The sequence below is a fragment of the Pristiophorus japonicus genome, chromosome 1 (genome assembly GCF_044704955.1).
Source record: "Pristiophorus japonicus isolate sPriJap1 chromosome 1, sPriJap1.hap1, whole genome shotgun sequence".
Classification (NCBI taxonomy): domain Eukaryota; kingdom Metazoa; phylum Chordata; class Chondrichthyes; family Pristiophoridae; genus Pristiophorus; species Pristiophorus japonicus.
In genome coordinates, this window is record NC_091977.1 from 428,686,292 (window position 1) to 428,713,305 (window position 27,014).

The 27,014-nt window shown below is 44.9% G+C and overlaps 1 protein-coding gene across 1 annotated transcript in view; it reads right to left on the bottom strand.

Moving 5' to 3' along the window:
• spidr (scaffold protein involved in DNA repair) overlaps positions 1 to 27,014 on the bottom strand; it is a 451,063-nt gene that overhangs the window by 99,284 nt on the left and 324,765 nt on the right. The window contains exons 11-12 of the mRNA XM_070892572.1: positions 25,361 to 25,522; positions 237 to 324 (exon numbers count right to left, since the gene is read on the bottom strand). Coding sequence (XP_070748673.1) covers positions 237 to 324; positions 25,361 to 25,522 — 250 coding nt within the window. The remainder of the gene's footprint in view (positions 1 to 236; positions 325 to 25,360; positions 25,523 to 27,014) is intronic.

A 27,014-nucleotide genomic window follows, 5' to 3' on the forward strand; every position in this document is an offset into this window, starting at 1 on the left:
GGAAAAACTATGCAATTGTTGTAAATAAACCTTGTTCTGTTATTTTAAGAGAATCCACATCTGACATACGTTACCTGTTTTGCACCATCTTAAATTGAGATCCTTTCGAGAAGCTACAGTATTGTCTTCAATAAATATGACATCCCTCACTTATATGAGCAAATAAACCCAAAAGATTTCCCCAGTAAATACGTGTCGGTTAAATATGCAGCCATGTTTCTAGATATTAGCATTACCTCTTGGCTGCCTTGGCTTTGGCCATGGACTTTTGGAGGAACCAATGGAGGCCACAGACTTTCAATCAGACTGAAGAGTCCTGAAGACCTGAGAGATAAAATGCAAGCCAGATCAAAACACAAATCTTAAACTGGGTTTTACTTATACAATAACACCAGTGTTAATTTTAGTAAGCAAAAAACATGTCCTGACAACATGTTTTAAATTTTTCTTCTACATTTACCAGACTTTAAGAAAGAAAAGTTTGCATTTATATACTGCTTTCACATCCTCAGGAGATCCCAAAGCCCTTCATAGCCAATTAATTATTTTGAGTGGAGGCATATATCATAACCAATTTGTACACAGCAAGGTACCACAAACATCAGTGTGATAAATGACCAATTAATTGGTTTGGTGGTGACGGTTGAAGGGGAATGTTGATTGAGAAAGGAAGAATTCTCCTGCTCTTCTTCGAATAGTGCCAAGGGATATTTTACATATATCTGAACAGGCAGATCAGGCCTTGGTGTATTGTCTCATCCAAACACGTTATTCCTGTTTAACAAACTAGGATAAGGAATAATCCACAAAAGAATTCCACCCTAAGCTGCTGGATGACAGAGCACCCTTTCAAAAAGAATGCTATTGGAAAAAGAGTTGAGGAAACCACCTTAAATGTGATGAACAGAAAAGTTCAAATAGACAATCGAGAGTCAATGTAAATTTCAGTCCCAGTTGGACAAAGTTTGCTGATTCCAAAAATAGAAAAATATGTAAAAATATTTACGAATTACTCAAATTAGTACAAAAATACCAATCAGCTTTAAATATGTTTTATTCTAATATCTCAGATTTCTGAGTTATAAGGACCAAGAACAAGTTAATCAAGCTTCCTAGTTGCAGATGACTCCTGAAGCTAGTACTGAAGGGTCATCAGCATCCTTTTACTGCTGATGCTGGTTTGCCATGCACACCTTCCTCCTCTATGCCCTCTATAAGTAGGCCTCTTTGGACGGTGAGCATGCAATCTATTCGAATAATAGTTTTGTCTGTCCCGAAATCTGCGGATGCGCACTACCACGAAGTCCGGTCGCGCACGCGTAGTACCCCACAGTTGCAGTTGCCGTACAGCGTGAGCCAGGCTGTGCTCTGCTCCGTGGGAGAAGACCCTGGAGAAGATTGGATTGGTGGGAGGAGGGCAGGGGAAGAGATTGGAGGGAGAGATCGGGAGGGAAAGAGCGAGGTGGGAGAGATCGGGAGGAGACGAGGGAAAACATAGACATTTACAGCGCAGAAGGAGGCCATTTCGGCCTATCGTGTCCACGCCGGCCGACAAAGAGTCGCACTGCCCTCGGTCAGCAGCCCTGAACATAAGAACATAAGAAATAGGAGCAGGAGTAGGCCATATGGCCCGTTGAGCCTGCTCCGCCATTCAATAAGATCATGGCTGATCTGATCATGGACTCAGCTCCACTTTCCATAACCCCTTATTGTTTAAGAAACTGTCTATTTCTGTCTTAAATTTATTCAATGTCCCAGCTTCCGCAGCTCTCTGAGGCAGCGAATTCCACAGATTTACAACCCTCAGAGAAGAAATTTCTCCTCATCTCTGTTTTAAATGGGCGGCCCCTTAGTCTAAGATTATGCCCTCTAGTTCTAGTCTTCCCCATCAATGGAAACATCCTCTCTGTATCCACCTTGTCAAGCCCCCTCATAATCTTATACGTTTCGATAAGATCACCTCTCATTTTTCTGAACTCCAATGAGTAGAGGCCCAACCTACTCAACCTTTCCTCATAAGTCAAGCCCCTCATCTCCGGAATCACCGAGTGAACCTTCTCTGAACTGCCTCCAAAGCAATTATATCCTTTCGTAAATATGGAAACCAAAACTGCACGCAGTATTCCATGTGTGGCCTCACCAATACCTTATATAGCTGTAGCAAGACTTGCTTGCTTTTATACTCCATCCCCTTTGCAATAAAGGCCAAGATACCATTGACCTTCCTGATCACTTGCTGTACCTGCATGCTATCCTTCTGTGTTTCATGCACAAGTACCCCCAGGTCCCGCTCTACTGTGGCATTTTGCAATCTTTCTCCATTTAAATAATAACTTGCTCTTCGATTTTTTTCTGCCAAAGTGCATGACCTCACACTTTCCAACATTATACTCCATCTGTCAAATTTTTGCCCACTCACTTAGCCTGTCTATGTCCTTTTGCAGATTTTGTGTGTCCTTCTCACATCTTTGTATCGTCAGCAAACTTGGCTACATTACATTCAGTCCCTATGAACAATGAACAATGAACAATGGCGGAAAGGTAAAGAGCACCCAGCCCAACCAGTCCGCCCCACACACCCCCACCACCCAAAACTAGAGCAATATGATCTCCTGGGAGAGGCAAAAACCAGATAAAAACCCAGGCCAATTTAGGGGAAAAATTCTGGGAAAATTTCCTCTCCGACCCATCCAGGCAATCAAAACTAGTCCAGGAGATCACCCTGGCCATATTCGATTCCCTGCAGTACTTACCATCATATCTGCGCTGGCCAACAAGAGGTCATCCAGTCGAGTCCCAATTACCAGCTCTCGGTCCATAACCCTGCAGGTTATTGCACTTTACGTGCCCATCTAACCATCTCTTAAAAGTGGTGAGGGTTTCTGCATCCACCACTCTTCCAGGCAGTGAGTTCCAGATCCCCACAACCCTCTGCGTAAAGATGCCCCCCTCAAATCCCCTCTAAACCTTCCACCAACTATCTTAAAAATATACCCCCTTGTAGTAGACCCCTCCACCAATGGAAATAGGCCCTTATTATCCACTATGTCCAGGCCCTTCAATATTTTGTACACCTCAATGAGGTCTCCTCTCAACCTCCTCTGTTCCAATGAGAACAAACCCAGCCTATCCAATCTGTCCTCATAACTAAGATTCTCCATTCCAGACAGCATCCTAAGTAAATCTCCTCTGCACCCTCTCGAGTGCAATCACGTCCTTCCTATAATACGGCCAGAACTGCACGCAGCACTCCAGCTGTGGCCTAACCAAAGTATCATACAATTTAAGCATAACCTCCGTGTTCTTATATTCTATGCCTCAGCCAATAAAGGCAAGAATTCCGTGTGCCTTCTTAACCACCTGGCCTGCTACTTTCAGGGATCTGTGGACAAGCAGTCCAAGGTCCCTTGGTTCATCTACACTATTAAGTGGCCTACCGTTTAATGTGTATACCCTTTCGTTATTAGCTCTCCCAAAGTGCATTACCTCACACTTCTCGGAATTAAATTCCATTTGCTACTGCTCTGCCCACCTGAGCAGTAGATTGATATCCTCCTGCAGCCCATGACGTTCCTCTTCATTATCAACTACACAGCCAATTTTAGCATTCTGCAAACTTCTTAATCATACTTCCTATATTCAAAACTAAATCGTTGATATATACCACAAAAAGCAAGGGACCCAGTACTGAGCCCTGTGGAACCTCACTGGAAACATCCTTCCAGTCACAAAAACATCCATCAACCATTACCCTTTGCTTCCTACCACCAAGCCAATTTTGGATCCAACTTGCCACTTTGCCCTGGATCCCATGGGCTTTAACCTTCGTAACCAGTCTACCATGTGGAATCTTATCACAAGCTTTGCTAAAAGTCCATTTATACTACATCATATGCACTACCCTCATCAACCCTCTTAGTTACCTCCTCAAAAAATTCAATCAGGTTAGTCAAACACAATCTTCCCAACAAATCTGTGCTGACTGTCCCTAATTAATCCTTGCCTTTCCAAGTGTCGATTTATCCTGCCTTTCAGGACTTTTTCCAATAATTTTCCCACCACTGAGAATAGGTTGACAGGCCTGTAATTACTCGGCATATTCCTTTTTCCCTTCTTTAATAAGCAGTCCTCCAATCCTCCGGCATCATGCCCAAATCCAAAGAGGACTGGAAAATGATGGTAAAGGCCTCTGCTATTTCCTCTTTTACTTTGCTCAACAGCCTGGGATGCATTTCATCTGGGCATGGGGACTTATCTACATTCAAAGCTGCTAAACTCCTTAATACTTCCTCTCTCACTATGTCTATTTTGTCCAGAAAATTACACTCCTCCTCGACAGCAGTATCTGCATTGCCCCTTTCCTTTGTGAAAACAGATGCAAAGTATTCATTAAGAACCTTACCAACATCTTCCGCCTCCACAAAAAGACTACTTCATGGTATCTAATAGGCCCGACCCTTTCTTTAGTTACCCTCTTACTCTTAATAGATTTATAGAACATCTTTGGGTTTTCCTTAATTTTACTAGCCAAGAATTTTTTGTGTTCTCTTATCAATTTTAATTTTGCCTCTTAACTTTCTATATTCTTCTAAAGATTCTATAATATTTAGCCGTTGGTATACATAGAAAATAGGTGCAGGAGTAGGCCATTCGGCCCTTCGAGCCTGCACCACCATTCGATAAGATCATGGCTGATCATTCCCTCAGTATCCCTTTCCTGCTTTCTCTCCATACCCCTTGATTCCCTTAGCCGTAATGCCATATCTAACTCCCTCTTGAATATATCCAATGAACTGGCATCAACAAATCTCTGAGGTCGGGAATTCCACAGGTTAACAACTCTCTGAGTGAAGAAGTTTCTCCTCATCTCAGTCCTAAATGGCTTACTCCTTATCCTTAGACTGTGTCCCCTGGTTCTGGACATCGGGAACAATCTACCCGCATCCAACCTGTCCCATCCCGTCAGAATCTTGTATGTTTCTATGAGATCCCCTCTCATCCTTCTAAACTCCAATGTGCAAAGGCCCAGTTGATCCAGTCTCTCCTCATATATCAGTCCAGCCATCCCAGGAATCAGTCTGGTGAACCTTCGCTGCACTCTCTCAATAGCAAGAACGTCCTTCCTCAGATTAGGAGACCAAAACTGAACACAATATTCCAGGTGAGGCCTCATCAAGGCCCTGTACAACTGCAGAAGACCTCCCTGCTCCTATACTCAAACCCCCTAGCTATGAAGGCCAACATACCATTTGCCTTCTTTACCGCCTGCTGTACCTGTATGCCAACTTTCAATGACTGATGAACCATGACACCCAGGTCTTGTTGCACCTTCCCTTTTCCTAATCTGACGCCATTCAGATAATATTCTGTCTTCACATTTTTGCCCCCAAAGTGGATAACCTCACATTTATCCACACGATATTGCATCTGCCATGCATTTGCCCACTCACCTAACCTGTTTAAGTCACCCTGCAGCCTCTTAGCGTCTCCCTCACAGCTCACACTGCCACCAAGTTTAGTGTCATCTGCAAACTTGGAGATATTACACTCAATTCCTTCATCTAAATCATTGATGTATATTGTAAAGAGCTGGGGTCCCAGCACTGAGCCCTGCGGCACTCCACTAGTCACTGCCTGCCGTTCTGAAAAGGACCCGTTTATCCCGACTCTCTGCTTCCTGTCTGCCAACCAATTCTCTAAGCATGTCAGTATATTACCCCTAATACCATGTGTTTTGATTTTGCACACCAATCTCTTGTGTGGGACATTGTTAAAAGCCTTTTGAAAGTCCAAATACACCACATCAACTGGTTCTCTCTTGTCCACTCTACGAGTTACATCCTCAAATAATTCCAGGAAGATTTGTCAAGCATGATTTCCCTTTCATAAATCCATGCTGACTTGGACTGATCCTGTCACTGCTTTCCAAATGCACTGCTATTTCATCCTTAATAACTGATTCCAACATTTTCCCCACCACTGATATCAGGCTACCCGCTTTCTTTCTCCCTCCCTTTTTAAAAAGTGGTGTTACATTAGCTACCCTCCAGTCCATGGGAACTGATCCCGAGTCGATAGACTGTTGGAAAATGATCACCAATGCATCCACTATTTCTAGGGCCACTTCCTTAAGTACTCTGGGATGCAGACTATCAGGCCCTGGGGAATTAGCGGCCTTCAATCTCATCAATTTCCCAAACACAATGTCCTGCCTAATATAGATATCCTTCAGTTCCTCATTTTCACTAGACCCTCAGTCCCCTAGTACTTCCGGAAAGTTATTTGTGTCTTCCTTAATGAAGACAGAACCAAAGAATTTGTTCAATTGGTCTGCCATTTCTTTGTTCCCCATTATATGCCTTGGCCAATGGGGGCAGGCATTCCGTATGCTTTCTTAACTACCTTATCCACCTGGCCTGCTACTTTCCCGAATCTGTGGACAAGCACTCCAAGGTCTTGAATAGGTTAGGTGAGTGGGAAAATGCATGGCAGATGAAGTATAATGTGGATAAATGTGAGGTTATCCACTTTGGTGGTAAAAACAGAGAGACAGACTATTATCTGAATGGTGACAGATTAGGAAAAGGGGAGGTGCAACGAGACCTGGGTGTCATGGTACATCAGTCATTGAAGGTTGGCATGCAGGTACAACAGGCGGTTAAGAAAGCAAATGGCATGTTGGCCTTCATAGCGAGGGGATTTGAGTACAGGGACAGGGAGGTGTTGCTACAGTTGTGCAGGGCCTTGGTGGGGCCACACCTGGAGTATTGTGTACAGTTTTGTTCTGCTAACTTGAGGAGGGACATTCTTGCTATTGAGGGAGTGCAGCGAAGGTTCGCCAGACTGATTCCCGGGATGGCGGGACTGACATATCAAGAAGGACTGGGTCAACTGGGCTTGTGTTCACTGGAGTTCAGAGGAATGAGAGGGGATCTCATAGAAACGTTTAAAATTCTGACGGGTTTAGACAGGTTAGATGCAGGAAGAATTTTCCCAATGTTGGGGAAGTCCAGAACTAGGGGTCACAGTCTAAAGATAAGGGGTAAGCCATTTAGGGCCGAGATGGGGAGAAACTTCTTCACCCAGAGAGTGGTGAACCTGTGGAATTCTCTACCACAGGAAATTGTTGAGGCCAATTCACTAAATATATTCAAAAAGGAGTTAGATATAGTCCTTACTACTAGGGGGATCAAGGGGTATGGCGAGAAAGCAGGAATGGGGTACTGAAGTTGCATGTTCAGCCATGAACTCATTGAATGGCGGTGCAGGCTCGAAGGGCCGAGTGGCCTACTCCTGCACCTATTTTCTATGTTTCTATTATAAATTCACCTGAATCCGACTGCAAGGGACCTACGTTTGTCATCACTAATCTTTTTCTCTTCACATATCTATAGAAGCTTTTGCAGTCAGTTTTTATGTTCCCGGCAAGCTTCTTCTCGTACTCTATTTTCCCCCTCCTAATTAAACCCTTTGTCCTCCTCTGCTGAATTCTAAATTTCTCCCAGTCCTCAGGTTTGCTGCTTTTTCTGGCCAATTTATATGCCTCTTCCTTGGATTTAACACTATCCTTAATTTCCCTCGTTAGCCACAGTTAAGCCACCTTCCCAGTTTTATTTTTACTCCAGACAGGAATGTACAATTGCTGAACTTCATCCATGTGATCTTTAAATGTTTGCCATTGCCTATCCACCGTCAACCCTTTAAGTATCATTTACCAGTCTATTCTAGCCAATTCACGCCTCAAACTATCAAAGTTATCGTTCCTTAAGTTCAGGACTCTCGTCTCTGAATTAACTGTGTCACTCTCCATCCTCAAAGAATTTTACTATGTTATGGCCACTCTTCCCTAAGGGGTCTCGCACAACAAGATTGCTAATTAGTCCTTTCCCATTACACATCATCCAGTCTAGGATGGCTTGCTCCCTGGTTGGTTCCTCGACATATTGGTCTAGAAAACCATCCATAATACACTCCAGGAAATCCTCTTCCACCGCATTGCTACCAGTTTGGTTCACCCAATCAATATGCAGATTAAAGTCACCCATGATAACTGCTGTACCTTTATTGCATGCATCCCTTATTTCTTGTTTGTTGCTGTCCCCAACCTTACTACTACTGTTTGGTAGTCTGTACACAACTCCCACTAGCGTTTTCTGCCCCTTGGTATTCCACAGCTCCACCCATACCGATTCCACATCATCCAGGCTAATGTCCTTTCTTATTATTGCATTAATTTCCTCTTTAACCAGCAATGCCACCCTGCCTCCTTTTCCTTTGTCTATCCTTCCTAAATGTTGAATACCACTGGATGTTGAGTTCCCAGCCTTGATGATAAACTTCCCCTTTTTTCTTTATCCTCCCCTGAAAGTCCCTAGACATCTAGGGGGCCCTAGAATTATCATCCCCACCCTTTTTCTTTAAGGGCACATGATTAGCCTGAATCTTCCGGATCTCCTCATTGAATGCCTCCCACTATTCCGACACTGATTGACCTACAATTAGCTGTTTCCAGTCCACTGTGGCCAAATCACTCTTTAACGTAACAAAATTAGCTTTTCCCCAATTTGGGACTTTTATTCCAGGCCTATCCTTGTCCTTATCCGTAACTAACTTGAATCTGACTGAATTATGGTCACTGGCACCCAAGTGCTCTCCCACTAATACCCCTTCAACCTGCCCAGCTTCATTCCCCAAAACTAAATCCAAAACCGCCCCCTCTCATGTTGGGCTTGCTATATACTGACTAAAAAAATTCTCTTGAATGCATTTCAAGAATTCTGCACCCTCTATACCCTTCATACTAAATTTGTCCCAATCAATATTTGGATAGTTAAAATCCCATTCTATTACTACCCTATGGTTTTTAGACTTCACAGCAATTTGCCTATATATTTGCTCCTCTATCTCCCTCCCACAGTTTGGGGGTCTATAATACACGCCCAGCTGTGCGATCGCCCCTTTTTTATTTTTCAATTCGACTGATATGGTTTAATTTGATGATCCCTCTAACATATCATCCCTCCTCACCACTGTAATAGTTTCTTTAATCAGTACTGCGATGCCCCCACCCCCGCCCTTTTTACCCGTCTCTCTGTCTTGTCTAAAAATCCTGTAACCAGGAATATTGATCTGCCAACCTGCCCCTTTTTCAGCCATGTTTCTGCAATGGCTATAATGTCATACTCCCAAGTACCTACCTGTGCTCTTAGCTCATCCGCCTTATTCGCTATACTCCTTGCATTAAAGTATAACCATTTAGCACAGGAAGACTTCCTTGATTACTACTTACTAAGCCTCATTTCCTCTGTCTTACAGATTCGCTTTCTAAATTCTTGCTATCCAATTTCTGCTTTACTTCCTTTCCTCTTGAATTTGTTTTCAGGTTCCCATCCCCCTGCCAAGCTAGTTTAAGCTCTCCCCAACAGCACTAGCAAAACTCCCTGCGAGGATATTGGTCCCGGCGCTATTGAGGTGCAACCCGTCCGGTTTGAACAGGTCCCATCTCCCCTAGAGGCGGTCCCAATGCCTCAAGAATTTAAAGCCCTCCCTCCTATACCAACTCTCTAGCCACATGTTCATCCTCTCTATCCTTCTATTATTGTACTCATTAGCACGTGGCATCGGTAGTAATCCGGAGATTACTACCTTTGAGGTCCTACCCTTTAATTTTCTACCTAACTCCCTGAATTCTGCCTGTTGGACCGCATCCCTCTTTTTACCTATGTTGTTGGTCCCGATATGGACCACGACCTCTAGCTGTTTACCCTCTCCCTCCAAAATGCCCTGCGTCCACTCTGACATCATTGACCCTGGCACCAGGGAAGCACCATACCATTTGGGGGTCACGTCTACGGCCGCAGAAACACCTGTCTGTTCTCCTAACTATAGAATCCCCTATCACTAGGGCTCTTTTATTCTTCATCCCTCCTTGCTGTGCAGCAGAGCCACCCGTGGTGCCTTGGTATTGGCTCTGGCTGCATTCCCCAGAGGCACCATCGCACTCACCGATACTCAGAAGTGAATATCGGTTTGAAAACAAGATGGACTAACGGGGTGACTACTGCACTACCTGCCGAGCATTCTTACTTCGTCTGGTGGTCACCCATTTCCCCTCTGCCTGCATACTTTAAGCTGCGGGGTGACCACCTCCTGAAACGTGCTATCCACACAGCTCTCAGCCTCGCGGATGCACCGTATTGACTCCACCCGCTGCTCAAGCTCCGAAACGCAGAGCTCGAGTAGTTGAAGCTGGAGACACCTCCTCCACACATGGTTGACTAGACTGCACGAAGCATCCAGGACTTCCCACATGCCACAGGATGTGCACTCCACGGGACTGAGCTGCCCTGCCATCCCTTCAGTTAGACTTATCGAGTTTAAAATCTAATTAAAAAGAAATAGAGAAGAGAGAAATTCTTACCAACTCACCGACCTCTGTGGCCTCCCGAACTCACCGACCTCTGTGGCCTCCCGAACCTCCGAACTCACGGACTCTCCCGAACTCTCTTGCTCTCGGACTCTCCTGGACTCTCGCGAACTCACGGACTCTCCCGGATAGCCAGTATGACCTTGGTGGTTGACACAAACGTGGATGCCCACAACACCTTCAGAAAACTCGTACATTATTTGGGTTCGTTGTCAGCGCCGGTCATGCTTTCACAGGCAGCTTGTCCATTTTAAGTTGATGAATTTTGATCCGCTTGCCTCAGCAGGAGTTAAGTCCCAGGAGGGAATGTGGAACAGCAATGGGGAGGAGCCGATTGCAAATTCTAGTGTCGGGGGAGCCCCCCTTCTCCTACTGGCTCTAGAGCCAAGTTTTTTTTTTAAAAACTTACCTTTTGGTGGTGTTTGCTGCTTAGACCACAGGGACTGCTTAAGAATTCTCAGCAGAGCAAGTTCCATTCACTGAAATCCAATTTAGCAAATGGGCCTAAAACAAGTGTTAGGCCCCTCATTTACACATATAAGGATCCTATCGCCTATTTTAGGCAACTCTCAGTAAAGAGGCCCGAGAGTTAAAATAGCTCATGCCAAACGATGTTGCTATCATGGGCACTTCCTGCCTGCCCCGCCCTTGCAGGTTGCACTCAAACCCCGAGATAAAATCAGGGCTTAAGTGTCAATCAAGGCTGGAAGCTGAACTCACAATCTAATAAACTGGGAGCCCAATTACTTGTAATATCATAGCTGTAGTTTAAATTTCTCAACAGGCAGAAATGGGATGAAGTTTTATATCTGATTGGCGATAGTTCAGTGATGTTTCTCCAGAGTGTGGTATCTGCAACAATGGTGCTCATGTGAATGTTACAATTTCCCGTTTGCCGTACATACCTTCTCAGGTTCACTGGCGTCAGTCACACCCATAAACGATCCAAAGACTTAATTTACAGGAGTTGATTCACACTGTCCTATATGTACTTGTGGGAAGTAGGATGCAATAATGGAACCCACTTGTGACCCAAAGCAGGTATCTATGTCTTTTACACATAAATTTCAACAACATGTCGAAGGCAGAACAAGTTAACACGAGATGAGGAACAGCTTTATTGAAATGTTAAGGGGCTAGACTTTCCACTTCACATCGCTGGGCTAGTGCCCATATATCGCCCAAAACAGCAAGATATCGCCCACTTTGACTGAAAAGTGGAAAATTGGGCCGGCTAATCGCCAGAAAATTGCCGGCCCAATTTTCAGCTCATATTGCCGAGATGATCGCCCACATTTCGCCGGGTGCAACTTTCAGCACATCGCCGGGCTGATCGCTCACCGAGAACATCGCTGGAGAATAGTTGCTTTTCCCTGGCCTTCCTCACAGAACTCGACCCTACGGACGCCATTTTGAAAGTCGGAGGAAGGGAGGAGGCTGCTTAAACAAGGGGTTTAAAAATGTGTGAGTTATTTTAGGGTCTTTTACAGATAAATCCACTCACATTTATACTTATATTTATAATTATAATTATATTTGCATTTATTTTAGTAGAAAGGGTAGTTTAGTAGTAGAAAGGGCATTTATATCAAGTGATAGTGATAGTGATGAGGCCTGCAGCTTCTCTACCATTACTTATAACTGCTGAATTGCTGGCGTCTGAGGTTGAGTTCAGGGAAGGGTTTAGTGAAGGGGTGGGAGAAACAAGGAGAGAGAGAGAGAGAGAGAGAGAGAGAGAGAGAGCGAGAGAAAGAAAACAGCAGAATGGGACAAGACACGCAAACAGACCAGATTGAGCTGGGTGAGAAAAGAGAAAGGAAAAAATACCCTGTTGTGGTAACGGCAGAGAACCTATTGAAGTGCAGAAACAACATTTTTTTTTGGGGGGGGTGGGGGGGCGGGGGTGGAAGAAGACAGGCACATAGTCGCACTCTACTGGTCAGTAAGGGAAGAAAATGGGAGAGAAACACTTTTACAAGGGGGTTGGTGGGGTAGAGAAGTGAGGCATGCAGATGCGACAGATGGAGAAACTGGGAGAATGGAATAAAAAGTATTGACATAACTGGTAATGCAATGTTATCACATTACTTATTATATGTCATTCGAAAGTATTCAATGTTACTAAAATTACAATTCTAAATATAAAAGACCCTCCTCACTACTTTATTCACACTTAGTTTGAGTGATACGGCCCCCTCAAGCCTTCAATGCAATAGCATGAAATTGCCACTGAAAATGTCACTAAAATATTGACAGCTTTGGAGGGAAAAAAACTGAAGATGCCCATATTTTTCACCAAGTATTTGTATATAGTCCAGTTTACCATACATAAAGCAAAAGTGATTTTACAGTTTAAAAATCAGACAGTTTTTCTCAGATTAACCAACCCAAGCCACAACACCCAACTACTGGCACTCCTAGGCAAAAATTGGTAAATCTTAACAACTTGCATTTATAGAGCACCTTTAACTCAGAAAAAGTCCCAAGGCACTTCACAGAGGCATAATCAGAAAAAAGTGAATGTCAAGCTAAAGAATGGGACATGAGGAGGGGTGACCAAAAGCTTAGCCAAACAGGTGGGTTTTAGGGAGGGCTGTAAAGAGAGAGAGGGTGATGGACAGGGGGAGAGGTTGAGGGAAACAATTAGAGTGTGGAACCTAGGCGCCTGAAAGCATAGCCACCAATGGTGTGGGGAAGGGAGGAGGCATGTACTGGAGATCTGAGGAATGGAAAGAATGGGGGCGGTTGTAGGATTGGAAAATCTTAGAGATAGGGAAGAACGAGGCAATGAAAGATTTAAACATAAAGATGAGAATTTTAAATTTGAGGTATTGGAGGACTGGGAACTACTGTTGGTCAACGAGGACTTGGTGTCGAATAGGATATGGGCAGTAGCATTTTGGATGATATAAAGGAAGACTTGCATTTATACAGCACCTACCACAACCTCAGGCATCCCAAATCACTTTACAGCCAATGAAGTACTTTTGAACTGTAGTTATACTCTGTTGTAATGTAGGAAACATGGAAGCCAATTTGCACACAGCAAGGTCCGACAAACATCAATGTGAGAATGACAAAATAATCTGTTTTAGTGATGGTTCAGGGAAAAATATTGGCCAGGTCACCGGTAGAACTCCCTTGCTCTTTTATGAAATATTGCCATAGGATCTTTTCCATCCACCCGAGGGGCAGGCGGGGCCTCAGTTTAACATCTCAGCTGAAAGACGGCAGTTTCAATAATTCCAATACTCCACCTCAGTAAGGTGCTGCAGTGTTAGCCTAGATTATGTGGTCTGGATTGGGACTTGAACCCACAACCTTCTGAATCAGAGGCAAGAATTCTACCGCCGAGCCACAATTGACCGTATATCTTGGATTCCACTCTGCATCCTGTTAGAAGTGACTTTAACCGTTAAAGATAAGGACAGAGTGCGATTTGGACCATGGAAATTCCTCCCTGCAATACAGTTTTTGTCATGACAGCAGATATAATGCAATCTGCTTAAACCCAATTTTAATTTTTACTACCTTGCTACATCATTGTTAATATTTGTCTCTTTGTGGCTTTTTTCATATCTTTAACAACTAGTACAGGTACTGTATTTCATTTCATATGTTGTGTGCTGTTACTTTCTCTATTCTGTTAAGTATCCGATATATCTCTATAAAATCTCCTTCAAGGTAGTTATCAGCAATGAGGGGTTAGTTTTGAAGAGAGAATTGTGAAGGTCAGGCTTTTTCACTCCAACTGAAAAAGTTAAAAGGTGACATGATAGAGGTCTTTAAGCTTATGAAGTGTTACAATAAGATAAAGAGAGATAGACTGTTTCCACTGGTCAATGAGATGGTAACAAGAGTATACGTTTCAGATAATCACAAAAAAATGAAAGGGAGGTTAGAAAAAATGAGAGGGTGGTTAGAACATAATTCTTTACCACAAATCGCTGTTGAAGCAGATACCAAGAGTGATTTTAAAAGGGAATTTGATAGTTGCTTGAATCAAGGGATTATTGAAGAGTATGTGGAGTGAGCAGGAAAGTGGGATTAGATGAGACAGCTCATATGGAGAAAAACAATGGACTGAACAGACGTTTTCTGTACTGTAATTACTGATTCCTCAATATTCCCATCTTTGCCACGGCTGACATACAAATGACCTATTAGATTTGTCTTTCCAGATGAAAGAACTGTTTGCATAGCATACTGATAAATCTCACACCATCTTTACTTTTCTTCTCCATTCTTGTACTGGGATTTTCTTTTTTATTCCTGTAGGTAACATGATGTCCTCATTAATTTGCCTTTCCTCCTTCAGTGTTATCCAGCTCCTGGAACCTGTTCCCGGTATTATTTCTACTTCTCATCGCATCTCCTTACCGTTACCATTTACTATACGATCTGCCTGCCTCTTCTTTCTCTATCATGTCTGCAATAGACAATTTTTGACTGGTCCACTTCTTCATCTGTCTCGCCTGCTAAGTCCAACTCCACCAACATATCATTAATGTACTGTTCACATTAACTGATCTCTGCCTACCATCCTACCTTCCACTACTGCTATCAAATTGGCTGACGTGTTTCCCGCATTACAACAGTGACTACACTCCAAAAATACTTCATTGGCTGTAAAGCGCTTCCTGAGACATCCATCCGGTGGTCGTGAAAGGCACTGTATAAAGGTAAATCTTTCTTTTTTCTTTTCCGTTCCCTCAGAATATCAATTAGGAGACGGTGTTTGCAACACTTTTTCCATGTCCTAAATGTCCTCCAGAGGAATGACTACCATGAACATATCACAACACACGCAGAACATGAAACTCGCTGCCATTTACATTTCCTATGGCGTTAAGGATATAATTTAAAGTTTAATTACAACTATAATGAATATCTTTTATCATTCTGTCATGTATTCAACTATCATTGCAAATCATGTATAAGCTGACCTACGCTGTACACCTTGAGAACATTGACCACATCACTTGAGGTCTTGGTAATAAAGGTAACTGGTCACAGAGTGACCTTCTCTCAAGTATAGGCCTCGTGTGCATTTATACTGTATAGTAAGGACATATCATTGGCGACGAGAAACTGGGATTTAAACCACGCAATCATGGCCACTAGCAGCACAGAAGAGAGGTACTGCGTTGGTGATGATTGGGACGACTTTACTGAGAGATTACAGCAAAGTTTTGTCACGAAGGAATGGTTGGGACAGGATTCGGCCGACAAACGCAGGGCTCATCTCCTGACGGTTTGTGGATCCAGAACGTACTACCTACAGTGCCAGAGAAGCCGGCGGACAAGATGTTCAAAGAGCTCAGTAAGTTGATCGGGGAACACCTTAAACCGGCGTGCAGCATGCACATGGCGAGACACTGGTTTTACACGCACCGGCGGCGAGAAGGGTAAAGCGTTCCAGACTTCGTGGCAGATCTTCGGTGACTGGCGAGCCTATGTAAGTTCCCAGATGCATGCAGAGCGGAGATGCTGCGAGACTTTTTTTTTTTTTATTGAGGGCATCGAGCACGCTGGGGTTTTCAGGAAACTGATTGAGACCAAAGACTTGACCTTGGAAGCGGCGGCTCTGATAGCCCAGACATTTATCTCAGGGGAGGAAGAGACCAGAATGATGTATGCCAAAAATCTTGGCTCAAATGCGGCAAACGACCAGGGAGTCAACATTGTTAACGCGGCACACAGTTCTCTAGGCAGACAAGGGCAATCGGACATGCCCCAGCATGTAGTCGAACCCAAAGGGGGAATTCAACAGAGACAATGGCTATAGCTGCACGGCAATTTATGCCATCGCAATGGACAATGCGGCCAGTAATGGGGCCATCAACACCTGTTAATGGTGCATTTAAGGACAGTTACAGAGACAGTCAGAGACGATCAACTGGTAATGGACCTTTTGTTTTCAACAATGGGGCCTCCAGCTCATGCTGGAGGTGTGGAGGCAAACACCAGCCAGAGTTTGCAGGTATCAGCAATACACCTGCAGAAACTGCAACTTCAGTGGTCACTTGGCGCGTATGTGCAGGAAGCCTGCAGCCAGGTTGATGTACGAGGAGGACGGGCCCGACGTAAGCCCTACGATGCCAAATGAATACTGGGGGAAATCGCTGGAAGTTGAAGTTCAGTGAGTTCATGTGGAGCACATATACAGTTAGCCATCGATAATGATGGAAGTGCTCCTCAATGGCATCCCAGTATTAATGGAGCTAGACACGGGGACCAGCCAGTCCCTGATGAGTATCAAACAGTTCAAAACGTTGTTCGTGTCCAAGGCCAGGAGGCCAAAATTATTTCCAATTGATGCACAGCTACGGACATATACAAAGGAGATCATTCCGGTGCGAGGCAGCGCCACGGTAGTCGTGACTCACAAAGATTCGGAGAACAGGTTGCCACTCTGGATTGTCCCGGGGGACGCTCCCGCTCTACTGGGGAGGAGTTGGCTTGCTGTCATGAATTGGAAATGGGGCGATGTCAATGCAATTTCTTCTGTGGAGCGAGTATCATGCTCACAGGTCCTGGACAAATTTGACTCACTATTTCAACCTGGCATCGGCACTTTCATGGGGGCCAAGGTAGTGATTCACATAAACCCAGACACCAGGCCAGTACACCACAGGGCCAGAGCGGTGCCGTACGTGATGCGGGAAAAGATAGAAGGCGAATTGGACCACCTGCTGAGGGAAGGCATCATCTCGCCAGTCGAATTCAGTGACTGGGTGAGCCCGATTGTGCCGGTGCTCAAGGCGGATGGGTCGGTTAGGATATGTAGTGATTGCAAGGCCACCATCAATTGGGTGTCACTCCAAGACCAGTACCCGCTACCGAGAGTGGAGGACCTCTTTGCAATGCTATCCGGTGGCAAACCTTTTTCAAAATTGGACCGGACCTCAGCTTACATGACCCAGGAGCTGGTGAGTGAGTCAAAGAAGCTGACCACCATCACGACACACAAGGGGTTGTTTGAGTATAACAGATGTCCGTTCGGGATTCGTTTGGCTGCCGCGATCTTTCAGCGAAATATGGAAAGCCTCCTCAAGTCGATTCCAAGGACGGTGGTTTTTCAAGACGACGTCCTCAACACGGGTCGCGATACTGAAGAACACCTCCACAACCTGGAGGAGGTGTGACCCAGACTGGACCGGGTAGGGCTGCGACTGAAAAAGGCGAAGTGCGTCTTCTTAGCTCCAGAGGTAGAATTCCTGGGGAGGAGGGTAGCAGCAGACGGGATCAGACCCACTGCGTCCAAAACGGAAGTGATCCAGAGAGCACTCAGACCCCGTAACATGACGGAGCTGCATTCATTCCTGGGGCTCCTGAACTATTTTGGTAACTTTCTTCCCAAATTGAGCACGCTGTTAGAGCCGCTACACGTGCTCCTACGCAAAGGTCGCGATTGGGACTGGGAGGACAGCCAGGAAAGGGCTTTTGATAGAGCACGCAATTTGTTATGCTCCAACAAACTGTTAACGTTATATGACCCATGTAAGCAACTTGTTTTAACGTGCGATGCGTCGTCTTATGGGGTCGGGTGTGTGTTGCAGCATGTAAATGCCAATGGTCAGTTACAGCCGGTAGCTTATGCCTCCAGACGTTTGTCCCAGGCAGAAAGGGACTACGGGATGGTAGAAAAGGAAGTGCTAGCATGTGTATATGCAATGAAAAAAAATGCATCAGTACCTGTTTGGCAGGAAATTTGAGCTGGAGACAGATCACAAACTCGTAAAGTCCCTTTTGGCCTACAACAAGGCCATCAATGCGAATGCATCGGCCCGCATACAGAGTTGGGCACTCACGTTAGCCGCCTATGACTACACAATTCGGCACAGACCGGGCACTGAAAACTGCGCCGATACACTCAGCAGGCTCCCACTAGCCACCACTGAGGGGGCAACTGAGCATGATGCTGAAATGGTCATGCCGGTTGAAGCTATCGAAAGCGAAGGCTCACCTGTGACAGCCCGTCAGATTAAAGTCTGGACAAATAAAGACCCGCTACTGTCTTTAGTTAAGAAATGTGTTCTGAATGGGGACTGGGCAGCCACGTACGGGGCATGCCCTGAGGAATTTAAATCGTTTCATAGGCGCAAGGATGAACTCTCGATTCAGGCCGATTACCTACTGTGGGGAAACCGATTAGTCATGCAGAGAGGTGTTTATCAGAGAACTTCACAATGAGCACCCGGGCATTGTCATGATAAAGGCAATTGCCAGGTCACGTTTGGTGGCCAGGGATAGATGCAGACCTGGAACTTTGTGTTCGCAGGTGCAACACGTGTGCTCAGCTGGGCAACACACCCAGGGAAGCCATCCTTAGCCCCTGGTCCTGGCCCGCCAAGCCATGATCACGCATCCATGTGGACTATGCAGGTCCTTTCATGGGAAAAATGTTTTTGGTTGTAGTAGACGCCTACTCCAATTGGATTGTGTGCCTTTTTAAATTCAAGATCATCCTCTGCCACGGTAGAAGGTCTACGGGCAATGTTCGCCGCCCATGATCTACCAGATGTCTTGGTTAGCGACAATGTCCCGTGCTTCACAAGCACTGAATTCCAGGACTTCATGGCAGGCAATGGAATCAACCATGTCAGTACGGCATCGTTCACGCCGGCCTCAAACGGCCAGGCGGAACGAACAGTGCAGATAATCAAACAGGGATGCTCAGAATCCAAGGGGGTTCCCTACAATGCCGCTTATCACGCCTTCTGTTGGCCAATAGATCCCGACCACACTCGCTCACAGGGGTTCCACCCGCAGAGCTGCTAATGAAAGGGACGCTCAAAACCAGGTTATACCTTTTACACACTACTATGAAAGAAATTGTTGAGAGCAGGCGTCAATCACAATGTGACTACCATGACAAGAATGCGAGGGCGCAATGTATTGATGTCAATGACCCTGTTTTTGTCCTTAATTACGCTGCAGGGCCCAAATGGCTTGCAGGCACAGTGATTGCCAAAGAGGGGAATAGGGTTTTGGTAGTTAAACTTACCAATGGACAAATCTGCCGCAAATACGTGGATCAAACTAAAAGGAGGTTCAGCAACCCCATAGAAGAAGCAGAGGAAGAACACGAAGTAGAGTTTACTCCACCACAGGTGACCGAACACCGGAACCAAGTGGAGGAGAGCCCAGTCACTGTGGGCAGTCCAGACAGGCCTGAGGCACCGCAAACAACAGACACTCAGGCCAGCGCCCAACAACCGGAGCCCCAACTCAGGTGCTCTACAAGGGAGCGTAAACCACCAGAGACTTAACCTGTGATCCCAATAAGATTTGAAGGCGGGGGGGGGGGGGAGGTGATGTCATATAAACAACTATCATTGTAACCCATGTATCAGCTGACCTAAGTTGTACACCTTGAGAACATTGACCACATGGGGGTGAACTTGTGGGAGACACTCCTCCTAACCTGGACTTTCAGGTATAAAAGGGGAAGCTCCACCCACTTCCATCACTTGAGGTCTTGGTAATAAAGGTAATTGGTCACAGAGTGACCTTCTCTCAAGTATGGGCCTCGTGTGCATTTATACTCTATAGTAAGGACATATCACATTCCATTCTTATTGGTGGATGGACTATACGGACGCTATAGTGGTGATTTAACTTGGAGAAGTCATAGGACGAGTGGTGTAGGAAGTATAATGTCAGATTGATGCATGAGGGCAGAGGAAGTGAGCTTTACTCTGCAAATAACTGAAGGGAGCAGAGATTTCAAAGGGCTGATCTCCTTGAGGAGGATAATATGTTGGAAAGATGATCGAGCTCCTAACATGGGGAGGCGGGACATGGGGAGGGGCAATAGAGAATACTTTGCACAAATGAGGAAAAACTTTTTAACGCAGCGTGAGGTTAGGATTTGGAATGCACCGCCTGAAAGAGTGGGAGAGGCAGATTTAATCGTGGCTTTCAAAAAGGGAATTTGATAAGTACTTGAAGGAAAAAAATGTTCAGGGCTACGGGAAAATGGCGGTGGCGTGGGACGAGCTGAAGTGCTCTTGCGGAGAGCTGGCACGGGCTCAACAGGTCAAATAGCCTCCTTCTGCGCTGTAACCATTCTATGGACTCTATTTTCGCCACCATAGGGTGGCGTTTTTTTGGCGTCTGTTGATTTTTTTTTGAGCAATCATGATTTTGCAATTTTGTTGAAAGTTTGTACGGCGGCAGCGACTGTCAGCGCCGGTTTTTTGAAGGCAAGATTTTTTGCTGCAGGTCTGGTTGAAAACTGATTTCCACGACGTTTTTGGCCCTATAACTGATTTTTTTTTTAAAACAGCGTGGTGCACACTGGCCAAAAGCACCGCAAAAAAAACCAAGCATCTGTTAAGTTAAGGAATCAGCGCAGCGCACAAGAGGACAATAAGAATTCAAAATAAAATACTTTTTTTCACAGGGAACTCTTTTGGAGCAAGGGAAGATGATTTCCAGGCCGAAATGACATAAGAACATAAGAATTAGGAGTAGGCCATCGAGCCCCTCGAGTCTGCTCCACCATTCAATAAGATCATGGCTGATCTGGCCGTGGACTCAGCTCCACTTACCCGCCCTCTCCCCGTAACACTTAATTCCCTTATTGGTTAAAAATCTATCTATCTGTGACTTGAATACATTCAATGAGCTAGCCTCAACTGCTTCCTTGGGCAGAGAATTCCACAGATTCACAACCCTCTGGGAGAAGAAATTCCTTCTCAACTCGGTTTTAAATTGGCTCCCCCGTATTTTGAGGCTGTGCCCCCTAGTTCTAGTCTCCCCTATCAGTGGAAACCAGTGCTCGCCCCGCAGCAATCCCGGGCCATAGGACTGCTCCCACCCACTGGATCTGCTGCAATCCTGGGCAAAATGGAAACCCCACCCCCCCACACCGCTCCGAGTTGAAGTTCGGGAGCAGGAGGGCCATTCGGCCCAGGATTGCAGCGGGTCCAGCCGGCAACGGGGAGGCAGGGAGCGGTGCCGCAGGTTCAGCCGGGGGTAGGGGGAGCGGTGGCCGCGAGTCCAGCTGGGGAGGGGAGGGGGAGCGGTGGCCGCGAGTCCAGCTGGGGAGGGGAGGGGGAGTGGTGGCAGCGGGTCCAGCCCAGGGGGGGGGGGGGGGAAAACCACGGATCCAGCCCGGGGGGTGGGGGGCGAGCGATGGCTGCGGGTCCAGCCAGGAGGGGGGGGGAGCAATGGCTGCGGGGGGGGGGGGGGGGGGAGGTGGGGGGTGAGGTCCTTTGTGGCCTTTTCGGCAGCGGTGGGGTAGCAGTCCTTTTAGGGGAACCGGCTTCAGCGTCTGGTTACCCTGGCAACTTCAGCTTTTCGCGCAGGCCCAGAGTTTTTAGCACAGACTTGACGCTCCCCTGCCCCCCCCAGACTAGCTTCGGAGAGCACTGCGCCAAATTCAAATATTTCTTTGACGAAAGTCACCATTTTTTTTCCTGCTGCAAACGTACACAAAAAAAATCGTACCCGTGGGCACTAAAAATCCAACAATCTATAAAATGGTGCTCCTGCTGACCATTCCTTCTAGTTGCTTCTTTCTAGACTTATTCAAAAAAAGCTGCACCATTAAGAAAATCTAACTTACAAAAACAGTCACACCCTGATTAATATATGTTTCATTTTATTTACTGCATTAGGCAGTGACTGCCTAAGTCAGTAAAGTGTCTTTTGGAAGAGGAAAAACCTGCTCAACCAGGGTTTAGTATTACATTGAACAGCCAGCCTTGATATTGAAAACAATACTATAAAAGGCACTGAACAACCAGTCATAAAGTGTTAAGCAAGCAAGCAAGCCCTAGCTTGTTCAGATTGCTATTTTACAACCGATTCATCTGTCAATACCCGAGGTTATCAACAAAAAAGACTTCTGTCTTTGTCCTCTCCAGCATGCCAGCTATTTTTTTTTAAAAAAAGGTTCAGAACAGCCAAATAAGTACATTACTGTGGTATCATATTCACACCAACCACTTTCATAAAAATGATCACTTATTTGATTTTCAGTTGATTAAAATATCTTTAAAAATAGACACCCGATCAGCCAAGCAGGATTGAATAGTTTGCAGCAGAAAGTGTTATTTTTTTTTATGAACCTGAAATGCAGTCTGCACAGAAGCTCGGCCATATCAAAATAAATAAATCCAGGAAACTGGAAGCTGTTAACTGTCAGCAAGGTAGTACAGTTAAAGCCAAATCCATTAATATGTGAACATGATACAAACAAATTCCCGCCACAAACTCCGTTCCCTAGCCACCGACTCCATTCCTCTCGCCAACTCCTGGCGGAGGCTGAACCAGACTGTTCGCAATCTTGATGTCATATTTAACCCTGAAATGAGCTTTCGACCACATGTCCGCTGCATAACTAAGACTGCCTATTTCCACCTCCATAACATCGCTCGTCTCCACCCTTGCCTCAGCTCATCCGCTGCTGAAGCCCTCATCCATGCCTTTATTACCTCTAGACTTGACTATTCCAATGCACTCCTGGCTGGCCTCCCACATTCTACCGTACGTAAACTAGAAGTGATCCAAAACTCGGCTGCACGTGTCCTAACTCGCACAAAGTCCTGCTCATCCATCAACCCTGTGCTCGCTGACCTACATTGGCTTCTGGCTAAGCAACGCCTCGATTTCAAAATTCTCATCCTTATTTTCAAATCCCTCCATGGTCTCGCCCCTCCCTATCTCTGTAATCCCACCCGCCCCCCCCCCCCCCCCCCCCCGCCCCCGTCCCCGCCGGAGATGTCTGCACTCCTCTAATTCTGCCCTCCTGAGCGTCCCTGATTATAATCGCTCAACCATTGGTGGCTGTGCCTTCTGTTGCCTTGGTCCCATGCTCTGGAACTCTATGCCTAAACCTCTCTGCCTCTCAAACTCTCTTTCCTCCTTCAAGATGTTCCTTAAAACATACCTCTTAGACCAAGCTTTCCTGCGCTAATTTCTACTTATGCAGATCGGTGTCAAATTTTTATCGCATAATACTCCTGTGAAGCGCCTTGGGACGTTTCACTATGTTAAAGGTGCTATATAAATACAAGTTATTGTTGTTGATATAGCCAAGAACTGCTGCAATGCACAATCTCTGATACAGCACACAGAGTTTACAGTCTCCTGCAGAAACCATATAAAACATTTCCTATGCAACATGCCCCCATTGCCATGACATACTTCTGCATGGATCTTAAAAACAGCACTATAAAAATGGTCTACTATAGATAAATCTTTACCAAGCCCTAATTTGTTACCAAATGCCTTGGTACAGTAATGATAGTCATTTCTGTCACATCCAGTTCAAATTTCAGAGCAACCTTTTTGCGATCTGACTTATTAAATATAACAGAATCCCACTGTGGTTCATATGATTATTGTCACAGGGCTTAATCATATCTGGAATAAATCATTTCAAATTTTACTGACTGTATTGGCACTGACATAAGAGAACTAAAAATTGTCAGGCAAGTTCCTGAAACACAAATAATGGCTTTTATTTTCTTGAGGAACTCGTTTTAACGAAGTACATTTAATGCTAAATACAAATCACAAAGTATAACTCAGATAATGCATGATTAGCACATGCTATGCTGCTAAAACTTTTAAACTGGCAAATGTGGTACTGGTTGGATATTTAAACTACTTCCAAAGCAATCCTGATAGCATTTAACCTGAGCAACAAGAACATGGCAGGATTGAAAAATATCCATTTCCCTGTGCTCTTCTTTGCATAAATGAACATACATACCCAAAATAAAATGAACAAAGGTTAAAACCAGTGGAGGATGTTCAGTGGTTTTATTGGTATTTGTCAACATCTAGACTGGCAATACAATACAATACAAGTCTACATTAGTTATCCACTGATCTGGACTCCAAACTTTGTTCTAAATAGATAATTCCTAAATCTCTTGGCTCTTGTGGTAAAGCACAGGCAGTAATGTGATTTGTGATTATCTGCCTTCCATAATATAAAATTATACTATTATATGCCTTCAATTACATTAACTTTGGAATGGTATCTTCTTTTCCCCCCTATATTGTGAGTCACAAGTAAAAGCTACACAACAGTATGGGGCCAAAATTCAGCCTCCTGAAAAGGCCTCTTACTGCCAGAAAGCGGCGGCCACACGACGGAGCCCGATAGCCGCCGATTTAGAGTCCAATGGCCACCGCCAGCGAAATTCACCTCGGTGGTTTTTCCGGCGGTCCCCACTTATGCCCCACTGCTGCCGACCCCTCCTAAGTGCGTCATCAAAAGGTGCACCACCGATCTCCTGTACCTCCATCGCACCTCCATCTAAATTAACATAAAAAAATCCACAGGCTGCCTAGTGGTGCCCCCGACAGCTTTTTCTGTCGGTGCACCTTGCTTTTCAGTGTGTGGGACATGGCTGTGCGGCGGCCCTTCGAGAGAAGGACGCACTGCCACGACCGCCATTTTATTTTTTTTGACGACCGACTTCCAGAGCAGCCGGACAATTATGGTCTTGGGTGCCAGGCCGCTGGCCCGGCCGAAACCTTCCCTGGTGGCCCAGTGGACAGAACTAGAATCTTCGCGGAGCTCACAACAGCTCTCCCCTTTAAGTGAAGCGGTAGGTGTGACCCGTTTCAGGCGGACCTGAATTTCGGCCCCTATATCTGATATCCAGTAATCAATATCATGTACAAATCATAAATGTCAACAGTATTATCAATGTCACAACATCATAACCCAACCAGCCTGTAATGTGTGACAGTTGGTTGATCAATTTTAATATGGTGTACAGCAAAAAATTATAACTGAGGAACACTGAATCAAGATTTTGTAACATATTTGGATCAAGAATATCTAATATCCAGCAAGGATTTTGGTGCTCTGCAAGTCTAAGCTTGTGCCAGAAATAACTTCAACAGGAATACAGGATCTTGCCGATCAAGATAGATTTTCTGGATCAGTCTAATTCTTACCTCCTTCTCGTTGTTCTCTGCAGAATCTTCATTCCTGTTAGATGGCACATCTTTCCTTCCCAGCAGGCATTTTGCGCCTGCACGTCCTCTTCTAATGAGCAGAATGTATGCTGGTGAACTTCACTAAATAAACCATACATGTCTTGTACTAGAAGACATAGCCTACAAGAAAACAAATCATTAAACTCATTAGTCTAATTTCTGGTCAGGCTACCTTCTCCTTTAGATAAATTTTTTATTTTGACTATGTCCCAACCCATTATTGTTAATCACTTGCTTTTAAAATTTAATTTCACCTCATGTGATTGTCCTCATATAATTACTCTGTTTATTCCACAAGATTAAATTGATCAGGTTTTTCGGTGTTGGGAACAGCAATCAGCAAATAAACAGTGGGCTAGATTTGTGTGTTGTGAAATACTGATAGTAGAACTGCGACTAAACAACATTGTATAAGTGACAGTGCATTGCATTCTATGCACCACAGCACCTACAGCCGGACTGCAATAAACAGTCTACCAATCTTTAAAAAAAATAACAATTGTAGAAATGCATAGCTGGACTTCTTTCTTGTTGATGTCAAGGTTATATCACTTTGCACACAATAGTTTAATCTCCTCTCTTGGTTACACACAAGGGGATAAATAAAATCATATGTCCCAGCAATAATTCCCTGTTAACAGCACTAGAGAGAAGAGACAAATGAGAATCCGGTCAGTATTCTAATTTTAACACTATTGGAAGTTATGAACTTTTTTTTTTAGTTGCAATCTTTTATTTGTTAGGGCAGAGCCGTGGCATGTATGGGTGACACATGGAGCAATATTAAATGCAAGTCCTTTGATTTCAGTTGGGGTAATACTGGAAGTGTTACAACTGACCTCAGTGATCGTGGGTGAGGGAAGAAAAAATTAGCCTGGATTTCCCAGTCAGTATCGAGTCACATTAAATTGAGAAACCAAGGTGAAGAGCCAAGATAGAATCATAGAAACGTAGAAAATAAGTGCAGGAGCAGGCCATTCTGCCCTTCAAACCTGCACTGCCATTCAATATGATCATGGCTGATCATGCAACTTCAGTACCCCATTCCTGCTTTCTCTCCATACCCCTGATCCCATTAGCCATAAGGGCCACATCTAACTCCGTCTTGAATATATCCAACGAACTGCACTCAACAACTTTCTGTGGTAAAGAATTCCACAGGTTCACCACTCTCTGGGTGAAAAGGTTTCTCCTCATCTCTGTCTTATATGGCTTACCCCTTATCCTTAGACTGTGACCCCTGGTTCTGGACTTCCCCAACATCGGGAACATTCTTCCTGCATCTAACCTGTCTAGTCCCGTCATAATTTTATATGTTTCTATACGATCCCCTCTCATTCTTCTAAATTCCAGTGATTATAAGCTTAGCCGACCCAGTCTTTCTTCATATGTCAGTCCTGCCATCCCGGGAATTAGTCTGGTGAACCTTCGCTGCACTCCCTCAATAGCAAGCATGTCCATCCTCAGATTAGGAGACCAAAACTGCACACGATACTCAAGGTGTGGTCTCACCAAGGCCCTGTACAACTGCAGTAAGACCACCCCGCTCCTATACTCAAATTCTCTCGCTATGAAGGCCAGCATACCATTTGCTTTCTTTACTGCCTGCTGT